This window comes from Carcharhinus amblyrhynchos, chromosome 15 (genome assembly GCF_965287045.1).
Source record: "Carcharhinus amblyrhynchos chromosome 15, sCarAmb.v2.hapA, whole genome shotgun sequence".
Classification (NCBI taxonomy): domain Eukaryota; kingdom Metazoa; phylum Chordata; class Chondrichthyes; order Carcharhiniformes; family Carcharhinidae; genus Carcharhinus; species Carcharhinus amblyrhynchos.
In genome coordinates this window covers 52,370,628-52,396,065 of record NC_137338.1, presented here as the reverse complement: position 1 = coordinate 52,396,065, position 25,438 = coordinate 52,370,628, and the positions used below count along the sequence as shown (strand labels likewise).

The 25,438-nt window shown below is 42.1% G+C and overlaps 1 protein-coding gene and 1 pseudogene across 9 annotated transcripts in view; one reads left to right on the top strand and one right to left on the bottom strand.

Annotated features, from left to right (window-relative positions):
- dmd (dystrophin) overlaps window positions 1-25,438 on the top strand; it is a 1,714,977-nt gene that overhangs the window by 832,516 nt on the left and 857,023 nt on the right. For all 9 annotated transcript variants that reach the window (XM_080203928.1, XM_080203931.1, XM_080203930.1 and 6 more), the window contains one exon: window positions 16,582-16,752. In XM_080203928.1, the coding sequence (XP_080060054.1) occupies window positions 16,582-16,752 (171 nt within the window). The remainder of the gene's footprint in view (window positions 1-16,581; window positions 16,753-25,438) is intronic.
- LOC145353468 (protein CDV3 homolog A-like) lies at window positions 4,156-9,227 on the bottom strand (annotated as a pseudogene).

Genomic DNA, 25,438 nt, shown 5'->3' with positions numbered 1-25,438 from the left:
TCCTACTCTCTTTCCTATTCCCTACTTTTTTTCCCTTCCTTCCTCCTTCTCCTCCCTCCCCTCTCCCTTTCACCCGCTTCACTGTGTCACTACCCTTTTCCCCTTCCCGCTCTTCACTTCGTCTTCAACTTTTTGCAGCATGTGTTTCTCGATATAGCTGGCAAATATGCTGTTTTTTGTTTTGTAAAATAATTCCATTAAAATTCCTCAGCAGTATGAAAGTAGCTCAACCAAGTGGAACCTGTGAAGAATGTTGACAGAGCTAGAACTTTAATTCTTGTAGATTCTCCCTTGCTGACTGCTGAACGTTCATTAACTGCATAACATCATTAATCCTTTTGCAAAATTGTCACTATGTTCTTGTCACAGGTGCTTCAAGTCAGTTTGAGGTTTCATGCGCTGTAGTATTATACTCTTGATCAACAGAGCATGGCATTGATACAGATTAGTTCAGAAGGATACCACGATGCATTCGATATATCATTGGCTGTTTTATTGTATGTCAAATTTCAAATTTTGTTGCTCTAATGCAATAGATCAACCTGTGCGAGAGAGCAAAGAATATATGTAAGGGGAAATAACATAGTGAAAGAGTTCATTCTCATTTCATTGGGCATTGAAGAATTTGACTTCAACTTGGGCTGCTGACGTGAAGGTTTTCCTTCTCTGTTGGTTTTAATGGTCCCGTATAGACAGTTTTTCCAATTTCAACTCAGTTCTCAGTGGACGTTAAACTTCAGCATGACACTGTTCATATTGGCAGAAGTCAACAATAAGTTGCCAGAGTCTTTTAAAAGATGGAAGCATCACATTACTCCAGTAGGATATGAAATTATGGTACCTTACGAAGGGATCATAAAGGTGATTTCCTGAGTCTAGCCTTTGGTTTACCTGACTTAAGAGTGTTCAATGCTGATCCTGATTGCAGAAAATAGATTGTATACAACTGCAGCATCACTGCTTGATAAGTAGAGATGACAGTAACATCCAACACTAACTCCCAAAGGTTATGCAGATCAGCTCGTTTGGAGATTTCAGCTATTTCTTTTTGAAGCTACCTACAAGAACGTACTAGCAACAAAAACAGCTAGTCGTTTTTGGAAAGAGTCCAAAGCAAATGATTAAATGCAAAATATCCTGCTCAGAAATATTTCAATAATTGAGCTCGCTTTGATTTTCTCTGTTTATTATTTCACTGTGATTTGCAGAATCTAATGGTATTGGGACTGTCAGTGATGCTGTAAAACTATGTTTACCAATTCATTGATTGAATCGCGATCCCACCAGCTGCACACTCTATCTTATCTCTATCCCTCCCTTTTGCGCTCGATCCTCTGCCTCTCCCCTTTCCTTTCAGCCCCTCATTTGTACTTGTCTCTTCATCTACTTTCCCCATAAAGACTTCTACTTTTTCTAATGTCTCCCTTCCTTCCTCTTCCCCCTCATGTCCCTTTTACTCCTCTTCACCGTCAATTTACTCCTCCCTTCCGTCTCTTCATAATTTCTCTGCCTGACTCTCCTCTTCTGAGTTTGTCCTCCTTTTTCTGGACATTGGAAGTATTTTGCTTAAACATGCTTTTAGGTCCATGTTGATACTTGAGTTGCTGTTTTTAATGCTAGCATAATGTAAACTGCAGATGGCAGTGTGTCTTTACACAAAGTCTCCTTTTCTTTCAAAATGAGAAATCAAAATTGTAAGCCTTGGCTCGGTTAGGAACATCTCCATTGAGTTGCTAATAGATAATAACATCACCGCTTAAACTTAAAAAATGTGTACTGCATACTTGATTGCAAAATATTGGCTTAACTTTTAATAACACAAGGTAACATACTTGCGCTTGAGTACCTGTGGAAGCTGAAAACAGAACTGAGTTAATGTTTCAGGAGAGGCAAGAAGGGGAGAAACAAGAGAAAAATGGTTAGTGACTACAGATCGAGGCAGCAGCATTCATCTGACTGGCATTTCAGTGAGGTACAACATTCATATAAATGCTGAGCATTACTTGTTTAAATGACACACCAGCCCTCAATAATAACATAGGGACATCTGGTTGAATCTCATTATTTATGAGCAATATCATAGAAGGACTGCTCCACTTTCATAGAAGGAAGCATCAGGATTAAAATAATCAGCCTAGACATATATCCTGGAATTTCACATCATATCCTTCAGAAGCACAATAAACAGGACAAATTTTATTTGTCACCAAATTGCTTCGGAAACTATTTCCACAGCTTTCCATCCCAAAAATGGTGTGTTTGGATTAACAATTTCAACTTGTTATCTGTTACTGGATCCCGATGCAGCTAATTTTTTAACGTGGAAATTCGGGCCAGTTGTAGTCAGCCCACAATTTTAGGAATTTTTAAAGCTGTCGTGCACTCGGGGAAGTCGGATAAATTATAGGTGTTACCTGTTGCCAGGATTGGCTGAGACTGGGAAAAAAGTTTTAAATCTGAAGACCATTGAAAATTTAAGTACTGATTTCTACGGCTATGAATTAGGTTTATATCTCAGCAGAAAATAATACATTTGTGCCTGTTGCCTTCTCTCATTTAATTTGTGACCAGGCTGTATTGGATTTGCTTCTCATTGGTTCTGAGACTACCAGCAGATTTTCCCTCCCCTGCATTTAACTTCGAAGGAGCATGTGTGAGATTTTCCATAGATGTACATATTTGAGGAAGAGCTCTGTGGGGAAGCAAAATTACATGGCGATGAGCACCTGGAGGGCCATCACTCAGTTTCCTCCTCTGTGACAGCTGTGAGGCACTTCAGAGAAGAAATAATCAATGATTATTCACACTTGTTTAACACAGTAGCTTTTATTATCACTGTCAGAAGTTTCTCACTCCCAATTTAAATTCAGTGCACGTAATGAAATGATTGAACACAATAGTGCAACAGCGGGGGAAGGGGGAGAATCAACTTTCCTGAAGTTGCTGAAAACCTTTTTCAGAACTCATGAATTCTAATGCATCTTTTGTGAAATAATGGCACTTGGTTTCAACATAGTGCCCATATTAACCAAACGGCAGTGTTAAAGATTGGTTCTTCAGGTCTTCATTTTAGAGGATCTGAGAGAGCTAACAGAGCAGTGGCAGACTTTTATTTCCTGGGCCCCCCCAATGACATCACATCTTGCCCCCCATGACATCACACCCCAATGACACAACCCCAAGTGGTGTCATGTGCCCCCCCCCCCACCCCACACAATGTCATTTACAATTCAAGTGCTAAATAGTTATTGGTCTTTCTTTAGCCAACGTTGACTACCACCTACCACCCCAATCAGAAACAAATAGAGGCATTTTACACTTCCCATTAATAATGTAAACATTTATAAGTAGCTTGTAAAGCTCCCTAAAAAGTAACTTGTGTTGGTAGATGCTCGTTCATGTGTGTAAATTCAAACCTGGTTGCAATACAAAGTGCAACAAAAAAATCAGGTTTTTGAACACAGTTAAAACCTATTAATGGAGTATGAACCTTAATTTTTAGAAGAAGTTTTTTGATAGAAGAAGATCCAATTGTGCAAAGATATTATTTGGAATGGTTGGGTCAAGCAATTTGTATCCATGCAGTATTAGGGCACAGCCTAGTGCTGAGATATCAATAGCATTTGAAAGCACAAGGTGAAGAAAACTCAGAATAAAGTTGATGTTAAATTTAAAATTGGGTCTAACCTAATGGAGTGAGGAAATCCCTTGGACCCTGCTCTTTCTGACTGAAAGGTGACCCTGCTCACCTCTTCCTTCATAAACCAACATTGGTTGATAGAAGCAGCCAAAGGATGGTGTGGGAGTTTGTCACCTTTAAGAGGCTCAGTATTCAGAAAGGAAGTAGAACGATAAACAAATTGACCATATAATGGCTGCATTTTTAATCTTTATCCAAAAAGGTTGCTCCAAGAGTGACTGACACTTCATTCAAACCCTTTATCAGTTCCAGCCTGTACTAGATGACAGTAGTTATTGTGCTTCAAGCTTAAAATTCCCATGATACCTTGCACGTACTCATGTATCTGCAGAAGTCTATACCAGATCAATTAAAAAATCTTTCTAGCACTGCGGGGTGGAGACAGATGGGTTCTGTGTAAATTAGTTATCTGGGATGGAATGCAGAGCACCAGTATGTAAAATAGGCACCAACATTTACTGCTTCCCAAAAGCAAACTGGTTGCCAAGTTGTAGCTGAACTGACTGACTTTTAGAACATCCTCTCTGGCTGTTTTTTATTTCACTATGTCAAAGGTCTTTTCCATTTCTCTATCTTTTCTGATTTCTACATAAGAGCATAAGAACATAAGAAATAGGAGCAGGAGTAGGCCATCCAGCCCTTCGAGCCTGCCCCGCCATTCAATAAGATCATGGCTGATCTGTCGCTGCTCAGTTCCACTTTCCCGCCCTCTCCCCATAACCCTTAATCCCCTCTCCTATCAAAAACCCATCAACCCGCGTCTTAAAAATATTTAGCGAGGTAGCCTCCACCACTTCAACGGGCAGAGAATTCCAGAGATTCATCACCCTTTGAGTGAAGAAGTTCCTCCTCAACTCCGTTCTAAACCGCCCCCCTTTTATCTTGAGGCTGTGCCCCCTAGTCCTATTGTCTTCTTTGAGCGGGAAGAGTCTTTCCACCTCTATCCTATCCATCCCATTCATCATCTTATACGTCTCAATGAGATCTTCTCTCATTCTTCTAAACTCTAACGAGTACAAGCCCAGTTTATTCAGCCTCTCCTCATAGCTCAATCCCCTCAACTCCGGTATCAGCCTAGTAAACCTCCTCTGCACTCCCTCCAAGGCCAAAATATCTTTGCGCAGGTGCGGCGCCCAAAAATGCACACAGTACTCCAGCTGCGGCCTCACCAATGCCCTATACAGCTGCAGCAAGACCTCCCTACTTTTATATTCAATCCCCTTCGCTATGAAGGCCAGCATCCCATTCGCCTTCCTGACCACCTGCTGCACCTGCAAGCTGGGTTTTTGCGACTCATGCACAAGGACCCCAAGGTCCCTCTGCACCGTCGCCTGCTGCAGTTTTTCTCCACGTAAGTAATAGTCCTTCCTACCATTATTCCTACCAAAGTGGACCACCTCACACTTGCCAACATTAAATTCCATTTGCCATTTCCTGGCCCATTCGCCCAGCCTATCTAGATCCTTCTGCAGACTCTCCACACCCTCCGCACAATTTGCCGTTCCCCCAATCTTGGTGTCATCAGCAAATTTCGACACTCTACACTCGGTTCCCTCCTCCAGATCATCTATATAAATGGTAAAAAGCTGAGGCCCCAGCACCGACCCCTGGGGCACTCCACTAGTCACCAACCGCCAATCCGAATAGCACCCATTGACCCCCACTCTCTGCCTCCTATTTGACAACCAATCCTCTATCCACGCTAACACCCTACCCCCAACTCCATGTCCCTCGACCTTCTGCAATAACCTCTTGTGAGGCACTTTGTCAAACGCCTTCTGAAAATCTAGAAAGACCACATCCACCGGCTCTCCTCTATCCACCGCCCTAGACACATCCTCATAGAACTCCAGTAAATTTGTCAGACACGACTTCCCTTTAATGAAACCGTGCTGCGTCTGCTCTATCAAGCAATTCCCTTCAAGATGCCTCGCAATTTCCTCCTTAATGACAGATTCTAACATTTTACCTACCACAGACGTTAAACTAACCGGCCTATAATTCCCCGCCTTTTGCCTGGCACCCTTCTTAAACAACGGCGTAACATTAGCCGTTTTCCAATCATCTGGCACTTCCCCGGAATCCAGCGACGTTTGGAAAATAACCACCAAGGCATCCACTATCACCTCCGCCATTTCTTTCAGAACCCTCGGATGCATTCCATCCGGTCCTGGCGACTTGTCCACAATCAGCCCCTCCAGTCTGTCGAGCACCGCCTTTCTAGTAACAGTAATGTCATTAAGACCCTCCCGTCCTACCACCTTTCCATCGCTAACACCTGGCAAATTATTCACGTCCTCCTCCGTGAAGACAGAAACAAGAAGTTATTCAATATCTTAGCCATAACACCATCCCCTACCACTAGGTCCCCTTTCTCATCCTCTAAAGGACCAACATTCACCCTAGCCAGCCTCTTCCTTTTTATATATTTATAAAAACTCTTGCTATCCTTTTTTATATTAAGCGCTAGCCCAGCTTCATAGTTTCTCCTACCCTTCCTTATCAACTTCTTTGTCAATCTTTGTTGACATTTAAACCTCTCCCAATCCTCTTCTCGCCCACTACTCTTAGCTACTCTAAATTCCTCCGCTTTTAGTTTAACACTTTCCTTCACCTCCTTCGTTATCCACGGCTTATTACCTCTCCTCCCACTATCCTTTTTGACCATCGGAATAAATTTCTGTTGAGCACCAAGAAAGATCTCCTTAAAGATCCTCCACTGCTCCTCAACAGACCCTCCCTCCAACGCGCTCTCCCAGTCCACATTTGCCAATTCTTCTCTCATCCTACCGTATTCCCCTCTATTCAAACAAAGGACGTGTGTCCGGGAACCCACTTTCTCCTCCTCCATCTGCACCAGAAACTCCACCATACAATGATCACTCTCCCCAAGAGGATCCTTCACCACAAGGTCCCTAATTCTACCCGCTTCATTACATAGTACCAGATCCAAGATAGCTCGCTCCCTCGTCGGCTCCAACACACACTGTTTGAGGAAACTATCCCGGCAGCGTTCCAAGAACTCTTCCTCGAGCCCCCCACGTCCAACATGGGTCGACCAATCAATATGCAGATTGAAATCCCCCATAACTACGGCCGTCCCATTCCTGCACGCCGCACTTATTTGCACGTTAACAGCCCGCCCCATCTCCAGATCATTATTCGGGGGCCTATAGATGACACCCACCAGCGTCTTCCTCCCTTTGCTGTTCCTAATCTCTACCCACAACGATTCCACCCTCTGCTCCTTGGCTCCAATATCATCCCTTGCTACCACCGTGATGCTATCCTTAATCAGCAGAGCTACGCCCCCCCTTTTCCCTCCTGCCTATCCTTCCTAAACACTTGATAGCCCTGTACATTCAGCTCCCAGTCCCTGTCACCCCGCTGCCACGTCTCTGTAATGGCCACCAGATCATATCCATTTGTGTCGATCTGCGCCATCAGCTCATCCACTTTATTCCGAATGCTTCGTGCATTCAGATAAAGTGTTTTCATCCCAGCCTTCACCTGGACCCTATTTGCCACAACGCCACCAACTATACTCACGCCCCCTACTCCCTCTATTATTGGGACATCCTCGGCCTCTTCCCTTACATGTACACTCTCCTTAACTTTAGACCTCGTAAGGTCACCTACCCTCGCACCCTCCCCCCCCCTAATTTGTTTAAAGCCCTGTCTACAGTCCTCTTTACTCGATTCGCCAGCACTCTGGTCCCAGCACGGTTCAGACCAACCCCATCCCGCCCGAACAGGTCCCACCTACCCCAATACTGGTGCCAATGCCCCATAAATTCAAACCCATTCCTCCCACACCAATCCCTGAGCCACCCATTCACTTCTTTAATCCTGTCAACCCTACGCCCATCTGCACACGGTTCAGGCAGTAGCCCAGAGATAACCACCTTGTCAGTTCTACTTTTTAATTCCATTCCCAGCTTTTCATACTCCCTCCCCAGATCCTCAGTTCGCATTTTGCCTACGTCGTTGGCACCCACATGTACCACAAAGATCGGATTCTCACCCTCCCACTCCAGGTTCCTCTGCAGCCCAGATGTGACATCCTGGACCTGAGCACCAGGCAGACAACACACCCTTCTGTGCACTTTGTCATTGTGACAAAGGACAGTGTCAATACCCTTCACCCCACTATCCCCAATCACTACTACGTTCCTTTTCCCTTTCTCTTTGCCTATGTCCTGCTGCAGCACTGTACCGTGTGCAGCTTGCTCACCAACCTCACCTGCCTCGTTCTCGTCCAGCCTGGAAGCAAGAACCTCAAACCTGTTATGCAGATTAAGAGGCTGAGGCCTCCGCTCCTCACCCCCCTTCCTCCTCCCAGCAGCTCCCTCTTGTCCCTGACCCTTAGAGTTAGCCAGTCTAGGGGGGGTGGATGTCACTTGCACCCCATTGACAATGGCACCCTCTCTCCCCCTGATGAGCCTCAGTGTCTGTAGCTCAGAGGCCAGCTCATTTACCCTGAGCTGGAGCTCCTCTAGCAACCTGCACTTACTGCAGACATGGTCACTGGGATGAACCCTAGGGTCCACCAGTTCCCACATCATACAGAAACCACACATCACATGCCCCTCCATTATTCACTGTAGTAGTTTTGAAAAAAATTTTTTTGTTTGTTTTTTTTGTTTTTCAAACGAACTCACCTGGCCTTTTTTCCTTCCAGCCCTTTTTGATATTAAGCCCTAGTAGCTCACTCTGCTTCCCACTCACTCCGCTGCCCGCTCAGACGCTGCCCGCTGTCTACACCAGGCCTCCTTTTAAACCTGGCGCTGATTTAAAGCTGATGTCCCACAACTGCCTGCTAACCACTCCCTCAGAATTCTTAAAGCAGTAAATACAATAAATAAATGCTTTAAACAGTTCTACAAAGAACAAAGTGCTTTAAACTTATTTTAAACAGGTTTTTAACAGGTAAAATCTTAGCTCTCTCTCTGCTCCTTCACTCGTCTGCTCCAGCAAACAATGCTTTGCAAAAGTTAGTAGAGTTGTAAACTGTGCATTATTATAAATCTCTGAGGGTCCTTGATGATTGTGTTCTTCACATATTATCTGACCTGGCTACAGGAGGTTGATAAATGCCCGATGTCTTTGATTCTGGGGCTTATGCAACCACAGTGACAGGTACTAGTGGAGATGTCTTGCTCCAGAGCCTGACTGTCTTGTTTCATTCTCTACACAAGATATTCTCCACCATCTTCACCCTGATCTTCTTTGTTCTTCTCATCACTGCCTTCCTCTCTTTCATCACTGTTTTGTGAGGTACGGATTCCCAAGCCACTGTAATCAAATTCCAGGCAGCTCTGGCCAGCTCCTGGTCCCTTTTATGCCACCTTGTATCTTTGAGTCATCAGGCCGGGACGGCTGTGAATGTTTGGTTTCAACTCAGCCCTGACTCCCTGTTAGATCAACTGCCCCAAGTCAACTTTCTTTTGTTCAAGTCCAACTCTTTCCAGTCTTTATCCTCCCCAACCCTTTCCTGTTGGGGATCCTGACACTTGCTCTTCGCCATCATGGCCACTTTGGTTTTGACTTTTTTCTTCTTCTTCTTGTCTCTTTTGACGAGAAATCATTGAGGCTTTTGTCATCCTGTTCAGCCATGCTGGACTGGGAGTTGAGGCTGGGCTGAAGCTGTACATTCTTGGCCATCTTGGCTCGGTAACCCAGGAAGACGGGAGGCTAGCGCAGGAGAGACTGGGAGCCGACCAGAGCCACCTGGGACAGGCTGGACAGCGGCATGGAAACCAGGGACAGCATTGGAAACATTGTTCACACCTTAGTGTCACCTGTTTTGCTGGAATTGCCCTTTCAGAATCTCGCTGTGAAGAAACATCCACAACTGCCAGTGCATCCCATGATCCAAGCCCAAGGATTTTAATTGGGGGTTGAGTACAACATGACTACAATTGTGTCCTGTGCCCTAAGAAGACTAAACCAGTTGGAGTCTGATGTTGCTCTGCAATGCCTGCTAATAGGTTCATTTGTGAGGTTTTTAATTCATGGTACATGAGCATCACATTTATTGCCCATCCCTAGTTTGCCTGACGGTCAACCACATTGCTGTGGATCTGGAGTTACATGTAAACCAGTCCAGGTAAGGATGACAGATTCTCTTCCCTAATGGACATTCGTGAACAAATTTTTTTTTCTGACAATTGACAATGGTTTCATGGTCATCGGTAGATTCTTAATTCCAGACTATTTTTTATTAAATTCAAATTCCACCCACTGCCATGACAGGATTCGAACCCGAGTCCTCAGAACTTTGGCTGAGTTTCTGGATTAATAGTCTTGTGATAATACCACTAGGCTATTGCTTCCCCAGTTGATAAAGCATATAGTAAGATGGTACAACAACACTAATCTCTCCTTCCAATGTCAGTAAAAATGAAAGAGTTAGTCATCCGCTTAAAGAAACATACCCCTGTCTACATCAATGGTGATGAAGGGGAGATGCTTGAGAGTTTCAATTTTCTTGGTGTTCAGATCACCAACAACCTGCCTGGGCCCTCCATGCTGACGCTGTAGTTAAGAAAGCCTACCAATGCCTCTACTTTCTCCGAAGGCTAAGGAAATTCTGCATGTCCGTTATGACTTTCACCAATTTCTACAGATGCACCATAGAAAATATCCAGATGTATCACAGCTTGGTATGGCTCCTGCTCTGACCAAGACTGCAAGAAACTACAAAGGCCTGTGAACGTAGCCATGTCCATTGCACAAACCAGCCTCCCATCCATTGACTCTGTCTGCACTTCTCGTTGCCTCGGGAAAGCAGCCAGCAGAATCAAGGACCCCATGCACCCTGGGTATACGCTCTTCCACCTTCTCCTGCCATGATAAAGATACAAAAGTCTGAAAACACTTACCAACACATAACTTTTTCCCTGTAGGCATCAGACTTTTGACTGGTACTATGATATATTAAGATGATCTTTCTCTTCACCCTACCTGTAAGTGAAACATTACATTTTGCTCCATATCCTTTCCTGCCCCCCTATGTACTCTATGAACAACACTTTTCACTGTAACCCAATACATGTGACAGTAAATCAAATTTCTTGAGCCTATCAGCAAATTCAGAGCATACAGGCTCTGATTGGTGCCCAGACAGCCACTGGCTCGCATGGGGCCCTCCTTATTGCTTTGGCCCTGTACTTAGGCACGATATGTTCATTGTAAGTCCATCTTTGTAACAGTCAAATGTATTTTGAGACTTTACTTCCATTGGGACTGTACTATCTCTCTCTCTCTGTTGAATCTCCTTGAGCAAGGTTTGCAGGTCAGTCTCAGTGAAATTGTGTGTCTTCCTTTCATTCTGTTTGCAATGCTTACATCTCTTCTTTCAGTCTCAGTGCCTGTTTGTTCGGTGGAGCAACGTCCTACTTAAAGCATCCATTGCAGCTACCTGATTGACTAAAACCAATCACTTCCCCGCTTACTCCTGTTCTCTCAGCCTGCGGCTGCAATGTTCAGGCTGATGGGTTTTTGTAAAGGTTATATTCTAACTTGCAAACACCACCAGCACCTCATTTCTGTTTTACATGAGATTTGTGCCTGAGAGTTGCCGATGAAAATTTGAATGAATTGACCCTGCAAATTACAGCAGAGGTCAGGTCTGCAGAGCATCAGTGAGCACAAGTCTTCACTCATATGACACAAATTCATTGAAATTTGCATGTGAAACTTAAGTAGGATCAGTTTGGGAGCACAACTGCAGGGATATTTATGGAAGCATGAAAGTAAAGTTAGAATTTTCTGAAGTTTTAGGTGTTTGATTCTCACAAACAAGATCACGATCCAAGCTAATGGAACAGTCTGTTTGTTTCATGATTGCTCATTAGCTGTGCTCTTCCCTTGGAGAGCTTTACAATTTATATTATCTTTGTTCAGCACTTCAGATTGTGTAATGCCTGTCGTGCAGAATTCATGAAACAAATTTAAAGCAGATATTTATTATTTGTGACATTTTCTTTATGAAGAGTGTACTTGTTCTTGACACCTGTTTACTTCGTTTTATTATACCTCTAATGTCATTGTTATTTTTAAGGGAAAGATACTGTAAATGCAAAATTCAGCTAGTTATTTACAAAGTAGTTAGCTAGTTGGTTGCAAAATGGTATGCATGGCACATTCATTCCCTTCCAGCGGGGGCTGCACCAGATGCCATTTTGGGGGCATTGCTATAAATTGCTATAAATGTGCACCCACCAAAAGTATGCTCACTACTTGTAAGCATATTGTTCAGAATAAGAGTAGGCCATTCGCCCTCTCAAGTCTGCTCCTCCATTCAATTAAATCATATGATCAATCTGATTTTGGTTTTATCGTCATTTTCCTGCCTACTTAAAATACTCTTTGGCTTTCTTGTTAATCACGAAAATATCTACCATTGTCTTAAAAATATTCAATGATCTTGTTCCTTGAGAAGAGAGTTCAAAACTCTCAATAACTTTCTGAGAGAGAGAACTTCTCCTCATTTCCGTCTTAAATGGAGGAACCCTTATTTCAAACTGTTTGCTACTTGTAGTCCATCCCACAATGGGAAACATCCTCTCTGCATCCACTCTGTCAAGTCCCTCAAAATCTTTTATGTTTCAATATGATTACCATGCATTCCTTCAATCTCCATCAGATACAGGCCTAATCTGTCCAACCTTTCTTCAAAAGATAACTCTATCATCCCTGAAATCAGGCTATTAAACCTTATCATCTACTTCCACTACAATTATGTCCTTTCTTCAAAGAGGTGACCTAAACTGTACACAGTACTATGGATGTGGTCTCTCCAATGCCTTGCAGAATAGTAGCGAAACATCCCTGCCAGTCTCCCAAAAATAAAGAATATTCCCTTTGTTTTTCCTAATTGTTTGCTGTACCTGCATGCTAACTTTGAGATTCATGTACCAAGGTAGCTCGAATCCTCTGCATCACCAAGATCTGCAAACTCTCACTCTTTTGATAATATCCTGCTTTTGTATACTTCCTGTCTAAGTGGACGAGTTCACACTTTTCCACATTATACTCTACCTGCCAGATTTTTGCCCACTTGCTTAACTATTTATGTCTCTCTGCAGACTCCTGATGTCCGCTTTACAACCTACCCCTCTACCTATCTTTGTTTCATCAGTAAATTTAGCAATTATAAATTCAGTCCCTTCATCCAAGTCGTTGATATAGCTTGCAAATTGCAGAGACTCCGGCACTGATCAATGTGACACTCCACATGTTACATCTTGTAAACCAGGAAATTACCCATTTATTCTGACTCTTTGTTTCCTGTTGGCTAGCCAATTCTCTGTGCATGTTAATATATTACCCCTGGCACCATGAGCTCTTATTTTGTGTAATAACCTTTGATGTAACACCTTGTCAAATGTCTTCTGGAAATCTTAAGTACGTCATATGTACAGATTACTCAACTCAATAATAAATTGACGTTAGTCAAACACAATTTACTTTTAACAAAAGCATGTTGGCCCTGCCTGATTAGGTTACAATTTTTGAAGTTTCCCACTAAACTCCCTTCATAACAGATTCCAGCATTTGTTCCGAGACAGATATTAGACTAACTGACCTATCTGTCGATCTGTCTCCTTTCTCGATTAAATTTGCTTTATTCCAATCTGATGGGAGTATTCCAAGATCTAAGGAATTCTGAAAAGCAAAATCAATATGTTAATTATCTGACCAACCATGTTTATTTAAGATCCTAGGATGAAGGATATTATTAAACTAAAAAGGGTGCAGAAAAGATTTAATAGGATGCTACTGGGACTTGATGGTTTGAGTTAGAAGGAGAGGCTGAATAGACTGGGATGTTTTTCTCTGGAGCGTAGGAGGTTTAGGGATGACCTTATAGAGGCTTATAAAATAATGAGGGGCATAGATCTGCTAGATAGTTAATATCTTTTCGCCAAAGTAGGAGAATCTAAAACTAGACGGCTAGGTTTAAAGTGAGAGGGGAGAGATACAAAAGGGTCAGAGGGGCATTTCTTTCCACACAGAAGATGGTGAGTGTCTTGAATAAGCTGCCAGAGATAGTAGTAGAGGCAGGTACAATTTTGTCTTTTAAAAAAGCATTTAGACAGTTACATGGATAGGATGGCTATAGAGGTTTTAGGCCAAATGCAAGCAATTGGGACTAGCTTAGTTGCTTAAAAAAAGGGGGAGGCATGGACAAGTTGGGCTGAAGGGCCTGTTTCGATGCTGTAAACCTCTATGTCTCTATGACTCTAAGTCCATCAGGCCTTGGGTGGGTTGTGATGCCAAACAGCATACAGTTGATTTGACACCAGCATTGCCACTTTGAACATTAACACTCCAGCTAATACTATCTCTTCAACATGCATTCAGCAGTGAGGGAAAAATCTCCCCTTGAGTGCTTTTTAAAGAGATCATCAAAAACTTTCAGGTTGTTGCTGAAATGAGAGAGACATGTTGCCGAAGTTTTTACTCATGAGGGCAAATGCTAATCAGGACAAAAGATTGCTAACTTTCAAATGATCGCAACAATTTAGACAGCAGGTGAAAAGGCTGCTGATTGCTTGACAAGTCGACTCTGGGGGTGGCATTGCCATGGAGAAAGCAACATGCAACTATAGGTTTCCCGTTCTCCCAGATAATTCTGAAAAAGGTGCAAGCTTGAACATATTCGTTTAGTTTGCAGAGAAGCAGCAGCTACATATGAATGTATGTCATATCAAGCAATTGTAAATGATCCATGTTATAAGCTTGACTGATTGTCTTAAAATAGTTGTTAGTATAGCTATTCATGCATCAGGATTGTCCTTCCAGTGCTGCCCCCTCACTGAATCACATCTGATAGTAAATGTTCTATTTTGGCTCTGCAAGCAAAACCTGGTTGAATTTGGTTTGCACTCTTCCTATTATGAACTATGGAAGCAACAACATATTCATGAATCCCAATGTGTATGTTGAGTGGTGAACGTAAGCTTGTCATAGATAGTAGTGTAGGAATTTCAATGCCAGTGCAATGCCAAATACAAGGGCCACATGTCCCAGAGATTGCCTGATCAAATCAAACAGTGTGTTCCTTCAGTTGTTCCCATTTCACTACCGTGCTGCACCTTACCTTCTCCCTGCCACTGGACGACACATCGTCTGAACACAATGCAAAAATAAAAGTCAATGCAAAATAAGCATGTGAGACCAAATTTATACATGAAATTTAATGTCCATATTCCTCGTATGTTTAATAAAAGCAAATTACTGGTGCACTGGAATCTGAAATAAAAATGAAAAATGCTGGAAAATTTCAACATCTGATAGCATCTGTGGAGAGAGAATAGAGTTAACATTTTGAGTCTGGACGACCCTTTTGGGAGATCGGGCTCCTTCCCTTCTGTGGATAGATCTCTCCTCTCCACCTCCTCCACCAAAGGGTCATATGCAACTTTATTTCTCATCACTCTGTACTCACACTCTCTTGTGCAGTTGCAACACCAACTCCAGCCAGAATGCACCTTCCACATAACTGCAGAGCAGCTAAAAATGTTGCTAATCTCACATGAACTTGAGGGTCCCTCCTAAAGTGTACAACCACTCAACAGCTCAATTAGCATTGGCTGCCTGCAGAAATCATACAAGTTAGCAAGCAGTACAAAGTTTCCATGCTCCAGCAACGGAAGCACAATTAATCTCTTGAGCCTAATTGAGATAGAAAAAGCAAAAGGGAGACCACATATGAAGGAGAGATCACAACTTTTGAAACACAGCACACATCACCCTTAAGAACTGTTTAGATTTGTGGTGGAAAGTCAAAAATTCTAATCCTAACTGTAATGCATCCTGCCCAAAGTTTGTTTTCTGATCTAATCTGAGTTGCTTGATCTTACTTGGGTTGGTAATGAAAATAACAGTTAACCATCATTCTTCTGGGTGAAGGAATGGAAAATGAGGGTCCCAGCATCTAATTCCAAAGAATGATTCCTCATCATAGTGCATTATTGTTGATGTCAGATGGGGCCATGTTGGACCTGCCCACACTCTTTGTGAGACCTATACATAAATAATTGATGCATAGTTGAAGTACCAGAGAACAGGAGAAATAAACTACAGCACAGTTCATTATCTTCAGGAAGTAGAGGTAAATAAGGTAATGGTGGGGGAAAGCTTGGAGGAAAAGAGGTGAAAAAAATTCAAGCCAAAAACTCTTAATATATTTTGTAATTGGTGAGGAATTGCAGAGTTTTTATTTTCAAAAACCTTACTTACAACTAGGAAATTACAAGTCATGATGGGTGTATTTTGTTAAAGCAATGCTGCTGTCATTATGTGTGCAAATTAAGCTGATTACGTGAATAACTGCTGTGTGGATATTTGTAGCTGACAAAAGTAGAAATACAGAAAGTATAGTTGGGCAGCAGAGCATATTTAGTAAAAGGTTGTCTTTTTGTGTGACTTCTACAGATGTAATGGCAGTGAGTCATAACCCACTGATGGATGGTAAAGCCATTCTTCCCCCTGTCAGAAGTAAAAGCTGTTGAGTAGCAAAATATTTCTTTGCTTTGTGCAGAAACTGATTTTACTTTGGTGAATTGAACTGTTTGTGACTGCTGCAACATGCAGCTGAGTAATTGCCCACTTTCCAGATGTTTTTGAAGTGTCCGTTTAAAAAATCAATAATAAGTAAACAAATTGAAACAAAAACTTTTTGCCAAGGTCATGACGCAAATATGAAAGATGGTGGTGGGATTAAGTTGAATGGAGCTTTCATTTGAACTCAGATGATTATCCAATTGCGAATGAGAAAAACTTGTTATGGTTGGTTTGACACATTACACAGTTAATCAACCGTTTTAAAAAAATCATTGTGAAAGTGTGATTGTTTTCTTGTTGTGTAGGTGACTGAAGGAAAGCAAGAGCTAGAGAAGTCTCTGAAATTTTCTCGCAAGCTCAGGAAGGAAGTGAATGCCTTGACAGAATGGCTGGCGGCAACAGATTCGGAGCTGACAAGGAGGTCAGCAGTTGAAGGCATGCCTACTAATTTGGACACTGAGGTTGCCTGGAGTAAGGTAAGAATAACTTTAATATCTTGAGAGGAAATAAAATTGCCACTCCAGAGCGACGTACCTACATTTGAAATGTCAAGCATCTGTCTCACCTGACCTTCCTGACTCGAATCTGGTGAGACTGAAGAAGCGAAGCATATCCACGGCTCCAGTGGCAAAGTGCAAAAGGAAAAGAAGGACGACACTTCCTTTTTTTTTATGGCACTAGTACTCCCCAAGTCAGGTGCTGGGGGACCAGGACGTTGTGGCCCAGTGTTAAAGAAGGCCTTTGGTTCACAGCTAAAGTTAAGAAGTTTGAGGAGATGTTTGGCATTTAGCAGAGTGTTTCCTTAAATGTTAATACAAGAAGGTTTATTTTATCATTAGCAATAACTTTGGGATGTATTGAAATACAGTGCTCAGGTGTTTTAGCATCAACTGTCTCTGAACCAAAGACATCAGTGCTCATTTTGAGAGGCACCATTCTCATTATGGTACCTTATTAGATCGGAATAAGCGCTGTTGGAGCATCCCTTTGATATTATAGTTATGCACCTTAGCTGACTCCCCTGTTTAGAAACCTCACTTCTGAAAGTTTTTCAATTACTTTTTCAAGATATCAAATAAACTAACACAAAAGCAACACACTGCAGATGCTAGAAAACTGAAATGAAAACAGAAAATGCTGGAAATTCTCAGCAGGTCGGACTGCACATATGGGGAGAGAAACCTGTTGTGGCAGTACCTACAGTGTCAGACATGGTTGTCCAGTCAAAAGTCCATTTCAGGAGACTAGACGATGCTGGTGGCTGGCAAGGCCGGAAAATCCTAGAGTTAGATAGGTGACCTTTAATACTTTCTGGTGAAATGTCACAGACCCTCTCTCCTCAGATGCTGTCTGACCTGTTGAGTATTGCCAACATTGTCGCTTATTATTGTTAAGTAGTTTTGGAGCAATTAATGAGTTTTGACTGACATTGTGCTGTGACATTAGCACATGGACTGCAGCAGTTCAAAAGGCACCTCACCACAACCTTCTCGAGCGTAATTAAAGATGACCAGTAAATGCTGACCCAACCAGCAATGCTCACATCCCATGAAAGAAATTAAAAAATATATAGTTTGGGCCAGCTAGATATATATTTTAAATTGAATATACTGGAGTAATTGTGAAACAGAAAGCAAGGCAAAAAATGATGGATTGAACTATTTGGGGAATAAACTTTGGATTCTGTGACTTTTCTTATCTTTGAGTTTCTTAATGATTGAAGGTGCTAAAATATACTGTGTTAATATAGGGAAAACGAAGATTGATGTAGCAATTGTATTATTTAATTGGATATGACTGTGATATATGTCATAGGAGGCCAGAAGAGATTTGAAGTCTTTGATTTGACAGGGACTCTTCCATGCAAACCTGGCAGGAATTCTTGTATGGCAGACAGGACCAGGAATCCTGGAGTTGTGAGACCACTGGAAGAATCCTTGGCGCTAAGTGGCAAGGCAGGGTAAAGGATACATCACTGGCAGGGCATGGGGGTCCAAGGTCTCCTTTTCCTTACTGCCCCACAAGAAAATCATTGGGTGGGATTTTCCTTCCCCTCCATGGTGTATTTGGCAGTGGTGGGAGGTGGTGCTAGCAGCGGGATCTTACAGTCCTGCCATTGTCAACGGTCTTTCCTGTTGAACCCGTCTCTTTCTGCTGAAAACCAGTGGCGTTGAGTGCACTGTTGCTGGGACCATAAAATCCCCAAAAGCTTGAGAGTTTACTATCAAATAAATTGGTTGGACTTTAACCTGGTGTTGTGAGACTTCTTGCCATAAAATCCTACCAGCATAAACAGCAGCAAGATTTTGGTGAAAGACTTTTTGAAAATTTAAGTAGTTCTCTGAAAAGACTTGAGTTAGAAGATTACAGGTTCAAACCCCTTTCCTGTGCCTTGAGCAAATAATCTAATTAACACTCCAGAGTATTACTGAGATAGCTGCACTGTTAGAGGTGCCATCTTTCGAATGGGATTGAAGTTAAACCAAAGCCCTGCTTATCCACTCAGGTGCTGGTGATAGATTCATTACAAAAAGATTGTCAGATCTCCATAGTGTCCAGGCCAATACTTATCACTGTACCAATATCATTAAAAAACTTGCTACCTGGACATTTATCACATTGCTGTTTTTGAAGTGCACAGATTAGTTGCTGCATTTTCTACGTGGCAACAGTAGCTATGGTTCCAGGTACTCAATTGAAAATATGTGTCTTGGGAACTTCTGAGGTCATGAATATTGTTGCATAATTGGAGGATTACATTTAATTTTTCTGATCCCATTTTTTTGATAGCCCCATCACTTGTCAGTTCTGATACAACTAAATGGCTTATGAGTCTAAATTGTTTTATTCCTGATAAGTAGTTGATGAAAGAAGTAACCATCGCTAGTATTTAACAAATTTATTTATAGAATCACCATTACAGGTTCATATCCCTGACTCAACTCTACTACTATATTATTAAGTGTCTCTTTATATGCTTTAAAGTGACCAATCAATCAAGGTCTCCACTAGCATGTACTTACCTCAATTTATGCAATTAACTTTCTTTGTCATGAGCTTTATGTTTATATTTACAAGGACCTTGGTTGCTTGCAGCAAGTGCCTCCCAAAACCTGAGGGACATAACTTCCAAGCTCATCAGTGTTGTTTTGGAGAAAACCTCAAAGATGCACTGGATAAGGTTGCACATCAATTGCTTAGAAGTGCAAATGTATCCTGGGCAATTGCCCTGCACTGGAAACCACCCAGAAAATGTGATTTAACTTGCAAACTTTGGATAGTTCTGACTGGGTTATGCTAATAGTTACCAAAAAGGTTAGAAAATTTTAAACCTTTTCCACTTTTTGGATAACAGACCAACATGGACCAACAGAGGGCTCCCCCCAGTACCCACATGGAACTCCCCCAACCCACATGGGGACTGGGACTATTTCTCCCAACCCACCTCCCCTCCTTGCACTGCAGTGAGGCATTGTTCTCTCACACACACTGCCCGACGCACCACTGTGCCACTGAGTGTCGTAAAAAGGGAATGTGGCCTGAGGAGTGCACAGCACTAACCCAGTCCTGCCCAGCCTGAATCATAAGGCTGGTCAAGACAAGATTTCAGGTAAAATGAACTGGGGTGGAGTGGCAATACAACGTTGAATGCCACCCCATGGAAGTTCAAGCCCCTGGAGTTACACATAGTGCGTGGGAGTGCAGCACAAATGAGGGGGTAAGCATTCTGGCTGTGTTTTAATCCCCTTGCATGTTCTGCACTCATTGGGCATGTGAGAGTTAAAATGGGGGCTATGACAACTTTCACAGCTTTGTAAACAGCAAATCCATTAAAATGCTGTGGAGTCGTTATATGTTCTTTTTCAGTGGATTAAAAATAATTCTGCTGGTCTGACAAATTAAGTGGAAAGGATAGGTAATTATTTATTTTCTAACTAGGCTTCAAACTGTGGCAATCCTTACTTTTCTTGTGCACCGAAGGCGAGGTAGATTTAATCAGTACACTTGCAATTGATCAGCTCCAGGTTTGCATTTCTGAAATGACAGTTGGTTGCCACTGAACAGACATGGAATACTTTTTAGGTTGCCAGTGGAAATTAAGACTGCCAATTAGCAATTTCAGAACACCGCTAATCAAAAAATGGCTTTCGGAAAACAGTGGAAAGGACAAGAAGGAGACGAATGAGATAAGCTTGGCATGGAACTTAAAGAAATGGGAGAGATAGTAGATGAAAACTTTGTCTGATTTTTCGGAGAACAGATGTAGAATCACTGAAAATGAAAGCAGGGAAGATAATGAAAGTCATTATTAAAATAGGCAAGGCACAAAATGAGTTTATTCAAACATAAGGTGGAAAAGCCACCAGGACTTAACTGTTTACAGTTGAGGATCCTGAGGGTACATAAGAACACAAGAACATAAGAAATAGGAGCAGGAGTAGGCCATCTAGCCCTTCGAGCCTGCCCCGCCATTCAATAAGATCATGGCTGATCTGTCGTGGCTCAGTTCCACTTTCCCGCCCTCTCCCCATAACCCTTAATCCCCTCTCTTATCAAGAACCCATCAACCCGCTTCTTAAAAATATTTAGCGAGGCAGCCTCCACCACTTCAACGGGCAGAGAATTCCAGAGATTCACCACCCTTTGAGTGAAGAAGTTCCTCCTCAACTCCGTTCTAAACCGCCTCCCCTTTATCTTGAGGCTGTGCCCCCTAGTCCTACTGTCTTTTTTGAGTGGGAAGAGTCTCTCCACCTCTATCCTATCCATCCCATTCATCATCTTATACGTCTCAATGAGATCTCCCCTCATTCTTCTAAACCTACCCCACCTGGGTAGGTTAGGGAAGGCGTAGCAAAAAGCTCTAATTATAATTATCTGAAATATATGTCCGCCAATAAATAGAAATTACAACTCAGAAACACGTCATTTGCCCCAACCAGTGCATATTATGATATACCTTCCACATGAACAACATTATAATCTCAGTAGACACCATACTTTAAAAAATAAATTCAAACAACCAGTTGTTGACTGGAGGAGTTACAACACAACAGTTAATGTCTCAAACAAAAAAAAATTCTGTTGTGTAAGAAGTAAAATAACCACTAACTTAACACCATATTTTGTTAAGACTTGTACTTTATGGCCAAAAATCTCAACAGAATGTAAAACCTTGTGGTTTAAATCCAAATCTTTGAACTGAACAGTTCACATTTTACTTTTATGTCCAGTCAAGTTCTCCTATACTTTACAGGATTTTGAATGTTTTCTTCAAATTTCCTGCTGTTTCAGAAAAAAATTGCCCATGGGGTGTGCGCATCACTGATGAGACAGCCATTAATTACCCATATCTAACTGCCCTAGAGAAGATGATGATGTGCTCCCTCCTTGAACTGCTACAATCCATGTGTTGTTGGAATAGCCAAGGTGCTTCTCAGAAAGAAGTTCTGGGTTTTTGACTCACTAATGCGATTGTGAAAGAATAGTGATATAATTCCAAGTCAGGCTGGTGTGTGAATTGTAGGGGTACTTGGAGGTTAGGCATTGTGTATGGTACTGCTCCCTTCTGGGTGGTAGAGATCGTGGATTTAGAAGGTGTCTTGGTGAATTTTTATAGTGCATCTTGTAGATGATACACACTTCTGCCACAATCCATTGGTGGTGGATGGAGTAAATGTTTATTCTGGTGAATGGGGTGCTAGTAAAGTAGGCTGCTTTCATCTGGATGGTGTCAAGCTTCTTGTGTATTGTTGGAGCTGCACTCAACCATGCAAGTGGGGAGTATTCTACCACACTCCTGACTTGTGGATGGTGGACAAGCATTGTGGTTTCAGGAGGTAAATTATTCCTCACGGAATTCCTGGCCTCTGACTTGCTCTTGTAGCTGCAGTGTTTATATTCTCCAAGGTATAAGTTTTCTTGGAGATCTTCCACTGGCACCTTTTGTGGTCCTTTGTGTGAAGTATTTTTTCTTCATTTCTGTTTTAAATCTGTCACTTAGCCTAAAACTATGGCTTGGAATTTCCCATAAAAGGAAACATGTCCTCTACATCTGTTTTATCAACCCCCTTTAGCATCTTATCCACCTCAATTGGATCTCCTCGCATTCTTCCAAACTCCAATGAGAATAGATTTAAACTGCTCAGTCTCTCTTCCTTCACAAGACAAAACCTTCATGCCTGAAATCAGTCTGGTGAGCCACTCTGAACTACTTCAAATACATTTGCGTCATTCCTCAAGAAAGGGAACGAAAACCCTGTGCAGTACTCCAGATGTGATGTCACCAGTGTCTAAAACGATTGCAACAACACTCCCCTACTTTTATTACTCTATTCCTATAGCAAGAAATGCGAAAATTCCATTTGCCTTCCTCATTACATGCTGCACCTGGATACTAACTTTCTGCTATTCATGCACAAAGACACCCAGATCCCTCTGCACCAAAACATTTTAAAGTTTCTCTCCATTTAAATAACTTACCTTTTCATCCCTTCAATCAAAGTGGATAACTTCGCACCTATCTATATTAAACTCCATAAGACAAATTCTGTCCTGACTTGTAATTATCTGAGAGGTGTTTCCAGTTTCTCAACCCAGATTGTTTTCCCCATTTATCTTTCATTTAAAAATTCATTTTCCCAAAACTAAAAGTTAAACTCCTGCAATATATGAATCATAAATTAGATATTTGTAAGAACAAACAGTCCCAACCACATGTATCTACCCTATTCCCATATCCCTTTGCTTCATTCACCTGATCAAATCTAACCTTGCATGCTGACATGATTTATGTCTTGATTCTGGAAGTAAATTCAGAGTGTTCTCGATGAAAAAAAACAGTCCTGTTCTTCATTCTAAATCTCTTGCTTTTATATATTTGGCTCCTCACTTTTGACCTCTGAAATACTGAACATCATTTGTTTCTGTCCACACGTTACTTCCTCTTTTGAATTTAAAAAATCTTCATTCTTGTTTGTAATTCTTCATTCATGGCAAAAGCCTAATATGTTTGTTTTACCATCTGAAAATCCTCTTCTTATAGTGTGGCAGCCAATACAATGCACAGTATTCTAACTGAGCTTGTATTAAGGTTGATGTCAACTCATCATCATTATCTCTGACTTTTACATTCTATACTTCTTGACATTAAAATTTGATTTACATTAGGATTTTGCTTACACTAACCTGCTGCTTCTAATATTCTGTGAACAGAATTCCCTTAGCTCTTCCACAACCCCAAGCCTGCTTGTATTCAGAGTATAATGACTGTTGTTTGCTTTTAACCAAAATGTATTATCTTCCACTTACTCACATTGAATTTTCATCTTATCAATATTCATTTGTAGCTTCATTTGTTGCTGATGTGAAAAACAATGCCAGATGATACCTACTTTCAAAATGGAGTGAGGGATAACCCTGGTAATTGCAGACTAGTTGATTTTACTTGAACTGTTGGTAAACTGCTGGAGTCTAGAACAACAATATAATCTTGGAGAGTGCAGTAATCAGAGTGAGAGAGCATGGATTTTAAAAGATAGATTATGTTAGGTCAGTTTTGCAGAATACTTTAGAAAACAAACCAAAGATGATCAATAATGGAAATACAGTGATAGTGGGTAATTTGGATTTTCAAAAAGTATTTGATGAAGTATTGCATAAGAGACTTAAGATATATTGGAAAGTTAATAACAGAGGACTTTTAAAAAGGGCTGTAGGGAAAAGCCTGGGAATTACAGGCCAGTGAGCCTCACATCTGTGATGGGTAAATTGTTGGAAAGTATTTTGAGCGACAGGACCTGCAGGCATTTAGAGATGCAAGAATTGAGTAAATACAGTCAGCATAGCTATGTGAGTGGAAAATCATGAAGCCTTCCCTTGTTTGCTGGAGCAGACGAGTGAGGGAGCAGAGAGTCAGATAAGAAATTGCCTGTTAAAAACCTGTTTAAATAAGTTTAAAGCACTTTTATAGTAAGAACTTACCTTGTAGAACTGTTTAAATCATTTAAAAGCATTTTTGCGGGCTTTTTGTATTTACCGCTTTATGAATTCTAAGGGAGTGGATAGCAGGGATTTGTGGGTGAGCAAGCTTTAAAACAGCACCAGGTTTAAAAGGAGGCCTGGTGTAGACAGCGGGCAGCGTCACAGCGGGCAGCGGAGTAAGAGGGAAGCAGAGTGAGCTATTAGGGCTTAGGATCAAAGGGCTGGGGAGAAAAAGGGCCAGGTAAGTTCGTGTGGAAATTTTCAATACTACTACAGTGAATAATGGAGGGGCATGTGATGTGCTGTTTCTGTATGATGTGGGAGCTGGTGGACCCCAGGGTCCTTCCCAGTGACCATGTCTGCAGTAAGTGCAGGTTGCTGGAGGAGCTCCAGCTCAAGATGGATGAGCTGGCCTCTGAGCTTCAGACACTGAGGCTCATCAGGGGGAGAGAGGGTGCCATTGTCAATGGGGTGCAAGAGACAGCCACCCCCCCTAGACTGGCTAACTCTAAGGGTCAGGAACAAGAGAGGGCTGCTGAGAGGAGGAAGGAGGGTGGGGAGCGGAGGAAGGAGGGTGGGGACGGGATGCCTCAGCCTCTCAATCTGCATAACAGGTTTGAGGTTCTTGCTTCCAGTGTGGACGAGAACGAGGGAGGTGAGGTTGTTGAGCAAACTGCACACAGTACAGTGATGCAGACGCAGGATATAGGCAAAGAGAAAGTGATAAGGAATGTAGTCGTAATTGGGGACAGTGGGGTTAAGGGTATTGACACTGTCCTTTGTCACAATGACAAAGTGCACAGAAGGGTGTGTTGTCTGCCTGGTGCTCGGGTCCAGGATGTCACATCTGGGCTGTGGAGGAACCTGGAGTGGGAGGGTGAGAATCTGGTCGTTGTGGTACATGTGGGTGCCAATGACGTAGGCAAAATGCAAACTGAGGATCTGGGGAGGGAGTATGAAAAGCTGGGAATGGAATTAAAGAGTAGAACCGACAAGGTGGTTATCTCTGGACTACTTCCTGAACCGAGTGCAGATGGGCATAAGGTTGATAAGATTAAGGAAGTGAATGGGTGGCTCAGGGATTGGTGTGGGAGGAATGGGTTTGAATTTATGGGGCATTGGCATCAGTATTGGGGTAGGTGGGACCTGTTCAGATGGGATGAGGTTGGTCTGAACTGTGCT